Source organism: Lagenorhynchus albirostris, chromosome 20 (assembly GCF_949774975.1).
Source record: "Lagenorhynchus albirostris chromosome 20, mLagAlb1.1, whole genome shotgun sequence".
Taxonomy (NCBI): Eukaryota; Metazoa; Chordata; class Mammalia; order Artiodactyla; family Delphinidae; genus Lagenorhynchus; species Lagenorhynchus albirostris.
The window spans coordinates 42677135-42692686 of NC_083114.1; the positions used below are offsets into that span (position 1 = coordinate 42677135).

The following is a 15552-nucleotide window of genomic DNA, read 5'->3' on the forward strand; positions in this document are numbered from 1 at the left end:
CAGTGACTGGAGAGAACACTGGTGCCCCAGCGCCAGTGCTGACTAGCTGTGAGGCCTCTCACTGAGCCTGTCTCCTCAGCTCCAAAAATGGGGGTGACAAAGACCTCTGTGAGGAAGTACAGATACACAGGCTGCAGACTGACACCCAGGACATGGTTCCTACTAGATCTGAGGGAACTGGGGAGGCACAGAGGTGGAGCGCACGGGAACCTCTTGAAAGTTGGGGAGCTGGTCCCAGGGTTCTGGTGTTGTGGCTCCAGGGGCCTATAAAATCATTCCACTGGACTGCAAAATCCAACTGGAGTGGGCTGCAAATCCAACTGGAGTTCTCAAGTGGGCCTACAAAACTTCTGCCTGGATACAGTTGGAAAGACAGCTAGAAGCACAACCAGTGAGAGAAATTCCATCTCTGAGAAAGAGGCCTGAATGGCTTTGGGGCCATGGATAATTCCTTCTTGACAAAATCTGTTTCACTCTAGGAGAGATTCTTATTCCTAACTTGAGCTCCCTCTTCACCCACTTCTTCCCAGGCACCTTTATCCTTCTATTTATTGTTTGGAAAGCAGTTAGCCTGAGGAAGGAGCCTAGGTGCCAAAAAGAGCCCCAGATGTGAAGACAACACTTGATAAAATGCCTCCCTCCGACAGGGAACTCTGGCATGAAGCCCATTTCTAAGCCATTCAGCAGGAAAGGCACACATGACTCTGGGGAAGCTGGAGAGACAGACTGCCAGCCAGAGCTTACCAAAGGTGTCAGCGTAGATCTTGGCAAAGGAGCCCAGTGTGAAGCAGATGCTGTACTGGGAGCTGGAGAAGCAGACGTTGCCCAGGAGCGGGGAAAGGATTAGGTTCTCGTCAGTGGAATACATGCTGAAACAGAGACAGCCGTGAGTGCAGAGCCAGCTGGGCAGCAATACCGGCACGATGCCAAGGGTGAAGGGCGCAGGGACTCAATATCACAGCTTCTTTCCAGCCCTCACCCTCAGAAGGGGTTTGCGTAATACACTCAGCTTTGCCAACAGCCTAGTCCAAGAAAGGTCTAGTCCAAGAAAGTGACATGATGGAGCTGTACCCTAACCCCCAGTAACAAAGTGATTTCCCAGAGCTGGAAACATTCTGCGAGATCTTTAAGAAGTTAACTGCGCCGGGCAAGGGGAAACTTGGAGGACAGAGACAAAGACCTTGGAACACAGGAAACTAATCTAATGTGATAAGATTAGAGAAATCCAACATTTTAGAGAAATCTCAATTTCACAAACAGAAACACCAGTGTAAGTAAATGAATGAATGAAGAAAAAGCAACTCTGCCCCCTGCTCTCACTGCCCTACTCTTTATTGCCTTGTTTGGCTTTGCTTTACAAATTGACGTTAAAACGTTCGGTCTTAAAAGCCATGCAGAAGCCACAGCACCCCAAGTTCACTAGCATTTATAACAAAACCAGCTGTACACAGGGATCAAATCCACAACCCTAGCCTTTCTGACACCCTGCTTTACGGAATTTCTTTTCTTTTTAAAAAATATTTATTTATTTGGCTGCTCAGGTCTTAGTTGCAGCGTGCAGAACCTTTCTAGCTGCAGCATGCGAACTCTTAGTTGCGGCATGTGGGATCTAGTTCCCTGACCAGGGATCGAACCCGGGCCCCCTGTGTTGGAAGCGCAGAGTCTCAGCCACTGGACCACCAGGGAAGTCCCTGGAATTTCTTAATTTAGAAATAAAAGTACTGGCTTAGGGCTTCCCTGGTGGCGCAGTGGTTGAGAGTCTGCCTGCTGATGCAGGGGACACGGCTTCGTGCCCTGGTCTGGGAAGATCCCACATGCCGTGGAGCGGCTGGGCCCGTGAGCCATGGCCACTGAGCCTGCGCGTCCGGAGCCTATGCTCCACAACGGGAGAGGCCACAACAGTGAGAGGCCCGCGTACAACCAAAAAAAAAAAAAAAAAAAAAAAAAGTACTGGCTTATAAAGAGTACTCCCCTACCATACTCCCAAGTTACGGTCCCCAGAGGCAATTGCTTTCAACTCTTTTAAAGGTGCTTCTAGAGCATTCACCTCGATATTTCTAAATAATATGTTCATGTTACTATTTCTTTTTATTTCTCTTTTTTTTTTTTTTGGCTGCATTGGGTCTTCATTGCTGTGCACGGGCTTTCTCTAGTTGAGGCGAGTGAGGGCTGCTCTTCGTTGCGGAACACAAGCTCTATCTAGGTGGCGGGCTTCAGTAATTGTGGCACGTGGGCTTAGTAGTTGTGGCTTGCAGGCTCTAGAGCGCAGGCTCAGTAGTTGTGGCGCACGGGCTTAGTTGCTCCGCGGCATGTGGGATCTTCGCGGACCAGGGCTTGAACCCGTGTCCCCTGCATTGGCAGGTGGATTCTTAACCACTGAGCCACCAGGGAAGCCCCATGCTGCTATTTCTTGTTTGGTGGTTGAGATGTGACTTCTTGACTTCCTACTCTGGTAGATCAGGATTTAGCCCTGTCCAAGCCGTCCCCCCTTTAGAGAAGTTTATCATTTCATCTTTTGGACTCCGGCCATTATACGGGCTCCAGTCATTCTCAGCCCTTCCAGTGACAGGGAGAAGATACCCCTGTTGAGAACCAGCATTACAAACTGGGGGGTGGCGGGGGTGGGGTGTCTGAAGGTGAACCTGTCCCCGGCCACGAGAGTACTGTCCCTGATCCTCAGCTGGAGAGGAATTCTCTCAGGAGGACAGCCTCCTCCCAGGTCCTTCAACGGGCCTCAAAAAGTCATCCAGTACATCCTTCAGCCTACAGATAAAACTGCCTTTAAAAATATATTTAGGGAGTTCCCTGGCGGTTCAGTGGTTAGGACTCCACACTTCCACTGCTAGGGGCCCGGATTGGATCCCTGGTGGGGGAACTAAGATCCCACAAGCTGTGCGGTGTGGCCAAAAAAAACTATATTTAAGCTATTCTTCAAAGCCACCTTGGTACTGTATTCTAAGGTCTCCCAACCATCACTCATAAACCCCAAATCCATCTTGTTGAAAAGCAGCTTCAACAAGAAATAAAAGCCAACAGTTCCTTCTCTTACTGAGCCTGTACCAGTAAGATAATAGCAGCTAACATTACTCACCAATCAGCTACTGTCTGCTGAGCACTGTGCTAAGTGTGTTACATTGGCTGTCTTTAATTTCTTGTAACATCTCATTGGGCAAATATTACTATTCCCTTCTTACAGAAGCAGAAACTGAGGCTCTATGAGCTTAAGGACTCTGCCCAACTTTACATGGTTGGTTCTGTGAAGACGAGACTGATTCTAGAGCTCAGGGTACTGACTGCAGTACTAAATTGAGGATGTGCGGCGAGCTGCATATCTGGTTAAGGAGCAGAGTTAACGAGGCCAAGGCGGTGGAGTCAATCCCTGCAGAGCCACAGAATGTGCCTCTAGCTGTGTCCAACAAGCTTGTCAATGCATGCCAAGGAATCAGAGTTGCCCCCAGAGGTGTTCAAGGTTAAGACTTATAAAAACCAGAGTGCCGAGGACAGGAGGTCCACTCCCAGGGTTCCTCTACCTTATTAGTCCGTTGACCTCATCTACAATGTGACGCAGCTTGTAATAAGCATCAGTGGGGGGCAGCTTCAGCTCTAGGATCAGCCGGTCAATCTTGTTGATGCACACGGTGACCGCCAGCCTCTCCTGCACGGCGTGCTTGATCAGCCGCTCTGTGTTCAGCATCACCTGAGAGACACAAGGCTCAGAAGGTGGCGATGAGAGCAAAGAGGACAGAACAGTCCAGAGCAGAGCCAAAAAAGGTGCTATTCAAAAATACGAAGAATGTGGAAAAGAGGAAATAGATTGTTGGGGGGAAGCAGAGGGTATCTTGCCCAATGGCAGATTCAGGAATTTTAAGAGGTGACCTTGCAGGATTGAGAAATGAATAAATACACTGATGATGTTGGGAGCCAGGTTTCTCAGTGCCAGAGAAGGAACCAAGGAAGGCTTGGGAAGAAGCTGTGGTGCTGAAATGGAATTGTGGGTATTAGGATAAATTGATTTTTTCTTCTCTCCTACTGTGTTAATAGTTTTTAATATGTATGTGTAGAAACAGTTACAGATACGTATGGGTGTATATTATCTGTGTTCAGTGGAAAGTCCTAGAAGCAATGTGTCCCAGTAGCAATGAACATACTCTGATCTGTGTTTCTAAGCATCTGTCCTCACTATAAGGAGCCGAAGCTCTATGGAGAAACGGCTCATTCCAGGATTGGGGCAGGGAAAGTACAAGATGAGTCTAGGACATCTTTTTGTGCCTGAAAAAAGACAGGGCATGTCAAAAGGATAAAGGAGCCAGCCTGAAGGAGTTCTCACTAGCCAAATCTGGGATAACTAGAGTATCAAAAGATATAAAGATACTAGTGGATTATAACCCACCGAGTAAAATAAAAATCCGTGTATCCATACAGATAATAAATAAGCAAATGGAGAAGGGAAATCTCTTCCTTACAACAGAATTCCAACCAATAAATATAGAACAAATAGTAAGAGTTAGAAAATCACCATTTGCAACTATTATATCAATAAGCTAGGAATGACCAATGGATGATAAAACTGGTAAAGTCTGATAAGGAATAACATGTATACATAGACTTAAGGTATCGCCCCACAAATCAGTTATTACAAAGGGGGAAAACAGTAACTTTATATTGGAGAAGCCTGGCACACCCACCTTAACCAAGTGATCAAAGTTAACATCACCATCATGGGCCTTCTGATGTGATGGACTAATAAGAACACAACTGTGCTGATATAGTATTCCTGCCCCAAATAACCTGAACCTAATCATGAGGAAACATTAGACAAACCCTGATTGAGAGACAGTCTACAAAATAAATGGCCTATATACTTCAAAAATGCCAATGTCATAAAAGACCAAGAAAGGTAAAAGAAGAATTTCAATTAAAAGAGACATGAAAACTAAATGTTATGCATCATCCTGGATTAGGAAAAAAAATTCTATAAAGGACATTATTGGGACAATTAGTGAGACTGACTAAGGTCTACAGAAAAAGATCTGTACAACAATATTGTATCAACGTTGAATTCCCAGATTCTGGTAAGTGTATTATGATTATGTAAGTGAATGTCCTTGTTCTTAGGAAATACATTCTGAAATATTTTATTTTCAAATGGTTCAAGGGGAAAACACATACGTGTGAGTGCATATGTACATGTACAGACACAGAATTACAAATAAGGGTGTTCTCTGTACTACTGCAACTTTTCAGTAAGTTTGAAATTACTCCAAGATGAAGTCAATTTTTAAAAAGGTAACCCTGGCTTCCTCTGCTGGCTATCTCACCGATGACAACATGAATGAGGTTAGCCAAATTACCTAATCTTTGGGCCTTTTAACTCTGATCTCTCTTTACCTTAGACAAATTCATTAACATTTAAAACTCTCCTCCCTCCCTTTTATTTACCTTTGTCATTTTTGTGTTTCTGAATGACAATGGGTCCTATCATTTTGAGCTTCACTGAGCAGGGAGTGAGGGACTCACTGAGAACTAATTTTGACTTTCATTTGTTGCCCTAATTTTAGAGCAAAGGTGAGCCTTAATCCCACAGACTCTCGTGTTCTCTAATTCCCAGCTCACTCAGAGCTCTGGGCATTGTGTGCGGCAAACATGACAGGGAAGAGGGGTCCTGAGGGAACTGACGCAGACTTACGCCCTCAGCAGCATCGATGAAAAGGACCACTCCATCTGAGATGCGCAAGCCAGCTGTGACCTCGTCAGAAAAATTCACGTGTCCTGAAAGCAAATACCAAGTAAGTCGCCACTTGTGTGGTGGCAGGATGAGGCACGATTAACTTGTACGTGGTCTGTGGGGCACTGCAAAGCATGTGAACCCACAAATACCGCCTTCTCTTCTCCCCACAGCTCCCTGCAGTGTGCCAAGTTCTAGGTTAGAGTCACATCCTTGGATTACGCTTTTATACAGGAGGCCCCCAAACATAAAGAAAGCATTTTATCAAGGAGGACACAACACATTCAACTCGCAGACTAAACCAGTCTAATCAGCAGTGAACAGAGTTCTGCGGGACAGAAGACAATTTGGAAGCAGGAAACAGGGCAAAGGAGGGCCTGGAGCACGTGAGCCAGTTCCTGGCAAGGTGGTGCTGGTGGGTGCGGGTAGGGGTCAGGGGCTGAGAGGTACGAGGGCATCGGGCATCTGATGGGGCAAAGGCCAATCTGTCAAAACCCAAATTTTCCTATTTAAAAAAAGGGAACCCTGAGTTGGTCCTTCCCAAAGAGAAAGTCAGCCACAGGGTGAGGTATGCTGCTTCTATGGTAACCTGCATGTCCCTCAGCCATCGGTGCGTGCTCCCATAGTCTCCTTCAAAAGACTGAGACTGCCTGAGGCCGGGACCATGTCTAACTCAGCTTTGTTGCCCCAATGTCTAGCATGGGCTGACACAGGCTGAAATGAGTAAGTGAATAAGATTCCCCCCAATTTAAATCTTCTACAGCAGAGTCAAGAGAGGAACAAAATAGAAGGCCTGCAGTACACTGCTGGCTAATGAACTAGTTAGAAGCAAAGGAGACAGTTAAAAAAGAAAATTAACTCAATGAAGACAAGGGAATGTAAAAACAAAGACATAATGCTCTGCTCTGTTCTGGAAGCAAAAGAAACAAACAGGACAGGGTTCTGATGGTAAAAAGTCAAGGAATGTCCTACCTGGAGTGTCCATGATATTGAAGAGGTAGGATTTTCCTTTGGTATCTGGCAAGACTACTGTCACAGGAGTACTCTTGATGCCAACACCCCTCTGAAAGTCGCAGAGAGAAAGAGGGCGAGAGTGATCAAGGCTTCTTCCTGTGCAGGAGGGATTCATTCTGCTCTTGGATCTTTCCAGTTGCTAGTAAATTACACTGATGTCTCTCCTTGTAATGGGTATGATTTTTACCTAGGTCTCTAACCAGAATGACCTTAAAGATGAACAATCTTGATGTTAAAAAGCACTGGGGCGGCGGGGGCGCAGGGTGGGGATTTGGTTCAAATACAAAAAAGTAAAAATAAAAAAATGAACAAGCTAGCAAAGCAGTATTAAACCTTAATAGAGAATCCAGAGTCCTAAAATCTTATCCTCCTCATACACTGTAAACAAAAATAATTTAGCACAGTACAAGTAAAAAGAAACAATCTGCAGCACTTTAGGTTTTCTTAAAAATATATTATAAAAGCTGTAACAGAAAATAAGTATTAAAACAACTCCAGTCAAACATATAAATAAAAAAACAATAGTTAGTATCTGTTGAGTGCTTAACATATGCCAGCACCATTCAAGGTTCCTTTGGTTAATCACAGTACTTACACTCTTGTGCTTTCCATGTGATCATTTAAGAGAGACAGAAATAAAGAAGAGGGGGAAACAAGGGATTAGAGGGGAGGGACAAAGATCCAGATGGAAAGGAAGACCAACCAGTAGGAATGGGAAAGACAAAAATGTATGCTCACTCCTTTATACAGAAGAGAAGCTCAAAGACAGACGAACCCATTCTCCAGGAGAAGCTACTCCCAGAAAGATCAACATATGGATGGAGTCACATTACAGATTTTAAGGACGATGTCATTTTAAAAATCATGTTTATCTTCTGCAGAACTTACAGCATAAATGTACACATGACCTCTTAGCATTTGCCCTACTTGGCTAAATTAAATCCAGCCCAGGATAGGAGGGTCCCCCCTTTTACCCTACAGTTTGCCTACCCAGCTCTCTTTCAAGTTATAGATCATAGGATGACCGAGAGAAGCAGGGAGATAAAGAGATGAGGGGTGGGAGTGAGGGTGGGGAGGTGTGTGGTATGGACCAAAGTGTTACCGTAAAGCTCTTCTACATTCCCTACAAAACTACTACTGCTGGGCCTGCTGTGGACAACAATCAGACTTCCAAAGGCACACTTACCTCTTGCTCTGTGAAGAGGATGTCAGTGTAGCACAGCTTAAAAAAAAAGAACTGTAATTACCTCCTGAATTCAGACTCCTCTCCCACACAAACCATCAATCACTTTCCCTCACCACCTCCCAGCTCAAGGGTCTCTGCCTCAGGAGGAGAATAGATGGAAGAAAACAGGGTACCCTTACAGAAATTTCAGACAATGAGACCAGCACCCTCCCAGATGGAAAATGCTCCTGGGTGTGTGGTTTTTTGGGGAGTGGAGGAAGTCGCTAAAGATCAGGTATGACGGAAGAGCTAAATTATATCAAATGCACTGAATTTTTCACGGTGGTACAGGGAGACACATCTGGCCTTCATGGGACCTTGAACGTCAAAACAGTCAATCTGGCCAAGATTGAACATTTATTGCACTGAGACTTGCAGCCCCACTTGGCCTCATTCACAGGCGCTTAACTTTATCATGAAAACAAGGTCCAATTGTATTGTATTTATAGAGAGGCTATTAATACTATGACAGGAAAGAATAGGCTATCGAAGTCAGGATATATCAGAACAGAGGAGGGATCCCAAGCACAGAACAGATCATCCAAAAGTACTGCACACTAGTATTTTTATGTTTCTGAGAAAGTTGAAGTTATTTTCTTAAGGTCTATTAACAGAAATTACAATTATAAAGCAGTGTATTATATGCATCATTATTTAGTGAGAGTGGGAAGGTGGAAGAAAGGGGAGGAGAGAGACACCCATCCCTGTATATTCTGAATGGTTCATCCTAAACCTTCAACAGAATTTCTACTCACATCTTGGTCGTAGCGCTTTCTGATTTCCGGGTGAGTCTGCTCTATTAAACAATCTACAAAACATGTCTGAAAGGGAAGAGAAAGTTAAGTTCTGCAAACCACAGAGAAAAATCTACTCTACCCTTCTCCCAGTTCCCACTACACCACATAATTTAGGGATAAAGAGAGGAAGAAGAGAGCAGGGAGGATTATGGGACAGCAAAGAATTAACATGAAGCCACAGGATTATTTTCAAATGAAAGATGAAATCTTTCTTAGACAACCATCCCCCAGGAAATGAAAACTTATAAAATCAGAGTAAGGCTCAATTTCCCCTCTTCTGTCCAGATGTAGACACAAGGCTCAGGCATGCAAGTGGCTTAGCTTTCCATCTGCTGCTCAGGAAAAGCTAGAATTTCACAGCTCAGTTTCACAATAGGCATGGAGGCCCCCCAGAGTGAGGAGGTCCAGCCTTATGGCCTCAGACCCCAACGTGTGACTCTGAGGGCTGAAAAAATGAGCAGAAACGAAGAGCAACCCTGTTCCAAGTAGCCGAAAGCTCTCTCACCTTGCCATGGTGGAGATGACCACAAAGGGTCACATTTCTGATCAGCTCCGAGTTATCCATCAGATCTGCCAAGAAACTGAAAGGAGAAAGGAAAAGAGCAAAAGGGACTTTGCCAAAAGTTTTCAAATGGCGGGGGTGGTACAAAGGTGTTTTAGGTATTTTCGGCCAGGAACAACTTTCAGACCAACTGGAGAATGCTCAGAGGCAGAAGTGAGTTTCTACCTCCATACGGTTCTGTCTTTGGGAACGGAACGGACTTATTCATGAGGAGACACGACCTGTGAAATGTCATGGAGATTTCAACAGTAAAATAATGAAATTTGAAAAGCAAGCAAGAAGAAAAAACCAAATACTAGCACACACATACATGAGTACTGTTCAGTTCAAAACATTCAGGGTAGATGTTATACATTTATACCACTGATGCCAAGGGGACTTCAAATCACTTTGGGAGCTTTGCTTCTGAAACTGCCGTCACAGCTGGTTAACAAGGCTTTCAAGAAAACCTCATCTCAAAAAAAAAGAAAAGAAAACCTCATCTCATTAATGATGAGCAGAGGAGTTCCATTCTGATCAAAACCAACCCTGCCTTTCTTGCTTATCATCCGCATTACTTATGGTAAATAGCCTTCAGATGACTTTTGGCTCTGAAAAATCAAGCCTGCTTTCAAAGACTGGAGATTTTTTTAAAAAATCACCACTGAGAACACAAAAGAATGTGACGCAAGTTCTGAAGAAAACTGAAAGGTTGTTTCAAAAATGTGTGAATGGGGCTTCCCTGGTGGCGCAGTGGTTGAGAGTCCACCTGCCGAGACAGGGGACACGGGTTCGTGCCCCGGTCCAGGAAGATCCCACATGCCGCAGAGCGGCTAGGCCTGTGAGCCATGGCCGCTGAGCCTGCGCGTCCGGAGCCTGTGCTCCGCAACAGGAGAGGCCACAGCAGTGGGAGGCCCGCGTACCGGGGAAAAAAAAAAAAAAAAAAAAAAAGTGTGAATGGGGGACTTCCTGGTGGCACAGTGGTTAAGACTCCGCACTCCCAAGGGGCCCAGGTTCGATCCCTGCTCAGGGAACTAGATCCCACATAAGATTCACATGCCACAACTAAGGAGCCCACCTGCCGCAACTAAGGAGCCCGTGAGCTGCAACTAAGACCCAGTGCAACCAAATAAATAAATATTAAAAAAGAAAAAAAAAGTGTGAATGATGGCAGGTGAGCTGACCATTTCAGAAGGGACCTTACTCCTTCGGACATACAAGATGTCAACATGTTTTAAAAAAAAAAAGTTTCATTATCTAATAACGGGCCACAAGCTCCTCAATATATGAGAGCCTTATAAGTGCATTTCATCAATGAAAATATTTTCAAAAACAGTTTGCAGTTTGAGGAGTCTAAATTATTCTACACATATCTACCTACCTGTGCCTCCTTTTAAAAATAAAGAGTTGTTATGTTCCCAAAACACTTAGCAACCATACCGTGTCAAAACAGGCTCTGGTGGCCCCAACACTGACAATTATAATACCCAATTCTGTCTCAAAGGCTGGCTTCTAATACCAAACTAAAGGTTTGGAAGAAGAGAAAATGGCTGAGATCCGGATGAGAGCCAAGAAGAAAGTTAAGATTGAGCCTAAATATCTCAGCAACGATATAAGCTGAAGGAAAATTTGGGCAAATTGTAGGAAGAGATTTTTGCTTTCACAATAACTCACTGGCGCAGCACCATGGATGGACCTAGAGATTATTATCCTAAGTGAAGTAAGCCAGACAGAGAAAGACAAATATCATACGATATCACTTATATGTGGAATCTAAAAGAAAAAAAAAAGATAAAAATGAGCTTATTTACAAAACAGAAATAGGCCCACAGACAGAGAAAACAAACTGACGGTCACCAAAGAGGAAAGGGGAGGGGAGGGGAGGGATAAATTAGGAGTTGGGGATTAAAATATACACACTACTATATATAAAACAGATAACCAACAAGGACCTACTGTATAGCACAGGGAACTATACTCAATATTTTGTAATAACATATAAGGGAAAAGAATCTGAATCACTGTGCTGAACAGTGGAAACTAACACAACATTGCAAATCAACTATACCCCAATTTTTAAAAATTAAATAAATAATAAAAAGCTCAGGGATATGCCCTTTTATCCACCAAAATAAATAAATACATAAATAAAGTTGAAATCTGTCAGACTAGATCTGGCAGCAGGCAGCGACAGAGCTGAACCTGGTCATAGAGAGAAGTCGGCAAAATGACTCAGGCACAAACGGATGCCACTGCTCTCACCACCACCGCCCCAAAAATTCACTGGTTACGTCAACCACAAACCACCTCCTACCTCCATGAACAAACTGAACCTACAATATTCGTGCAGAGAGGCTGCAAGACCTTATAACTTACTCCATTTCATATACCGTGACAGGTAATGTCTGCTCCATCAGAGTGAATTTCTTGGTTTTCACCGGTTTAATAATGGGTTCTAGGAGGAAAAAAAAAAGTAGTGATGTGCAGGTAGGCGTAAAGCATAAAAATACAGAGCCCTATTCCATTAGACTGAGCTTTCAGAATGGACGATATACGACATCAATTTATGTTGTTCTCGAGGACCACTCAGGTTGAGAAAGTTCTGGGAACGCTGTTTGGCATGAGACACTGAAAGATCTTGAATTGTGGACTGAGGTGTTTGGACTTCATTTTGTGGGAGGAAGGGAGAGGGACTGGATATAGGATGAGGTCAATGTCAGTTCAAAATCTCTCCTTGTATTTATAAAATGCAACTACTTCCCAGAAGATCAATGAAAATTATTAAGGAAGTGGAAAATAAGCATTGTGAGGACTAGTTAAAGAAACTGGTATTATTTGGATGGAAAAACGTATCAGACCAGAGGGAGAACTTAAAAACAGTCTTCAAGAACCCAAACAAGTATGAGATAAAGAAAGAAGTAAGACTTATTTGCTTGGTAACAAGCTGTTCTGTTGAATATCAAAACAGGGTTAATTGAATCTCAATCCAGAAATACCACCTGAAAGAAAAACTAGTCAGTTCATTCACTGAACTTTCAAGACTGCTGATGGCTATGAAACGAAGTCTTCTAGTTTCGATTTCACCTCTCACAGTCCAGTGCCTCCAGACTCACCTGTGAGAGGCTGGGTGTCCTCCTCCTGAACTATGGTCTCCACTTCAGGACCATATACCTCCTCAGCTGTGGGGTAGTACTTCTTGTCCTCATGCAGCACCACCTCCATCCCAGGGTGGTCTTCATCATGATCTCCCAGCTCGTCGTCATCATCATCATCATCGACCTAAAAGCAAGAGACGGAAGGAGGTTGGAAGAGGCATGCACTTTTCCTGCTCAATGACTCATACACTACATGAGTTAAGAGCAATGACTTCATATGCCTGACAGCTTCTTATTTTGAGTTCTGTGCTACCGTCAGTGGGGCAGGTTCCACTCTTGCATGATCCTTCACAAAGAGAAGACTGTAAGCCATGGGTATGGATGGCTCTCCTGATTCAAATGGACCCTTTCTTAAATGCAGGCCATTGGTCACAAATGGATCAAGCTTGGAGGCACTTTTCTGGATATTGCCCTATGCCTCACATATTAGGAATCCCATAGGACGGGAGTTCTTTGAGCACTATTCATCTCTGTGTCCTTGGAACACAGCATGTTAAATGAATGAACTCTCCCTACGTATTCCTGTCCCTGTTGAATACTTCCAAAAACAACAGTACTCACTCACAAGACAGCCCAGTTCCCTGTTGGAAAGTGAGTCTTCGTAAATGACATCGAACTCACCTCCTTATAAATTAAAACCCACAGTCACAAGCAACACTGAACAAAGCTATGCCCTCTTCTCCTAAAAAGTCTTTCAAATGATTAAAAGTGGCTACTACATAACCCTTTATGTTCCAAAACACCCTGGTTAATTCATTCGCTCAACAAATATCTACTGAGCACTTACTATGTGCCAGGCACTGTTCTAGGTATTGGTAATATAGCAATGCAAAAAAGAGAGGTGATGACATTCGAGCAAAAATCTGAGGGAAGAGAGAGTAAGTTCTACAAGTAAGTGGGGAAGAGCATTCTAGTTGGCTGAAACGGCAAATGCAAAGGCTCTGAGTCAAGGGTACGCTGGCAACTTTGAGGATTAGCAAGGAAGCCAGTTCAGTAAATAATGGGGAGAACAGTATAAGCTGAGATCTCACAGGAGGTGATCATGTAGGATCTTCTGGATCATTCTAAGTAATCTAACTTTACTCTATGACAGTGCTTCTCAGCCAAAGACAATTCTGTCTCCCAGGGAACATTTGGCAATGTCTGAAGACGTTTCTGGTTGTCACAGCTGGCTCTGTGTGTGGGGGACCTAGTGAGTAGAAGCCAGGGATGCTGTTAAATATCCTATAAAGCGCAGGACAGCCCCTGTAACAAAGAATTATCTGGCCCCAAACCTCAATGGTACCGAGGCTAAGAAGTCCTGTTCTAGCAGTTCTGAGCAGAGGAGTAATATGATCAGGCTTTTGTTTTAAAAGACTCACTCTGGTTCCCATACTGAGATATACTAAAAGGAGAGAGATTAGTTGGAAGGCTACTGCAGTGATACAGGAGAGAGATAGCAGTGATTGTGGCTTATGCCCAGAGGAGTAGCTGTGAAGATGGAAGGAGAGATTGGATTCTGCATATATTTTAAAAAGAGTAAAAAATGTATTCTAGTGAATTCAGAGTAGGAGTGAAAAAAAAGAGACAAGGTTTTTGACCTGAGCAACCGGGGAATGGCCCTGTCTTTACTAGATGAGGAAGACTGTAAGAGGAGGTTGGAGGCAGAAGCAGGGGACAGGGGATGGGGAAGCTCTGTGTTTAGCCTTAGATATGCTAAGTTTGAGATGCCACATTAGACATCAAGTAGCGATGCCAAGTAGAAAGCTAGACATACAAACCTGAGGTTCAAGAGAAAGGTCCAGGTTGGAGATATAAATTTGAGAGTCCTCAGGGAATAGAAGGGATTTGATATACTGGATAAGATGACCAGGGGAGTGAGTGTAGATAGATAACAGGTATTAGGAATGGAGTCTTGGGGCCCATTGACAGTTAAAAGGTCAGGGAGATGAGGAGGAACCAGCGGCAAAGACTGAGAAGGACCGGCCAGAGAAGAGAAGGAAAACCAGGGGATTCCCTGGAAGCCAAGGGAAGAGAGTATTTTAAGGAGGGAGGGATCAGCTGGGCCAGATGCTGCAGACAGGTCAAGCAGGATGAGCACTGGGTCTGGGGCAGAGGTCACCGATGACCCTGACAAGAGCAGTCTGTGTGGAATGGAAGAGGCAAAACAACAAAACTTGGATTCAGAGAAAATGGGAGGAGAGGATTTGGAGACAGCAAGTAACAACTCTTTTGTGATGTGCCGCATTGGGAAACAGGGAAATGGGAGGTAACGACAGGGGGCTATAGGGTCGTGAAAGGATTTTATGATGAAACAACAGCATATCTGTATGCTGATGGGGATGATCTAGTAGAGAGAGAAAACTAATGACATGGGAGAGAGGGGAGAATTGCTGGGGTGAACATCTAGAGTAAATGAGAAGGGATGATGGAAAAATCAAAAACACTAGTTCAAAAAGACACATGCACCCCCAGGTTCATAGCAGCACTATTTACAACAGCCAAGACATGGAAACAACCCAAGTGCTCATCAACAGATGACTGATTTAAGACGTGGTACATGTATACAGTGGAATATTAGTCAGCCATAAAAAAGAATGAAATATTGCCATTTGCAGCAGTGTTGATGGACCTAGAGAATATCAACTAAGTGAAGCCAGACAGAGAAAGACAAATATTATATGATATGACTTATATGTGGAATCTAAAACACAACACAAATGAATCTATATACAAAACAGAAACAGACTCACAGACACAGAAAACAAATTTATGATTACTACTTTATTGCTTTCTTAAAAAAGAGAGATGAAAAAAGTATATATTTGTTTTACCTCATCAAGATCTTTGGTCTCTCTGCCCAATTCATCATCATCTTCATCAGAATCAAGCTCTGGTCCAATATAATTCCCAAACTCATCATACAAGTCAGTATCCATGATGCTAAAATTTAAGAAGAGTTAGATGCTGGCAAGGTAATCAAGGCCTCCGCCCTAGCCTGTGACTGACCATATCCCACACACAGTCCAGTTATATCAACCCACTGACTGCTCCTCCAAAGTCCTGTATCTTCCCCTCCTGTCTGTTCCACTCCTGTTTCTGTTTACATATACTTC

At 43.8% G+C, this 15552-nt stretch overlaps 1 protein-coding gene across 1 annotated transcript in view; it reads right to left on the reverse strand.

Moving 5' to 3' along the window:
* EFTUD2 (elongation factor Tu GTP binding domain containing 2) overlaps positions 1–15552 on the reverse strand; it is a 33126-nt gene that overhangs the window by 14655 nt on the left and 2919 nt on the right. The window contains exons 2-11 of the mRNA XM_060135964.1: positions 15271–15379; positions 12416–12581; positions 11679–11757; positions 9267–9342; positions 8720–8785; positions 7926–7961; positions 6698–6788; positions 5687–5769; positions 3531–3697; positions 745–869 (exon numbers count right to left, since the gene is read on the reverse strand). Coding sequence (XP_059991947.1) covers positions 745–869; positions 3531–3697; positions 5687–5769; positions 6698–6788; positions 7926–7961; positions 8720–8785; positions 9267–9342; positions 11679–11757; positions 12416–12581; positions 15271–15375 — 994 coding nt within the window. The 5' untranslated portion in view covers positions 15376–15379. The remainder of the gene's footprint in view (positions 1–744; positions 870–3530; positions 3698–5686; positions 5770–6697; positions 6789–7925; positions 7962–8719; positions 8786–9266; positions 9343–11678; positions 11758–12415; positions 12582–15270; positions 15380–15552) is intronic.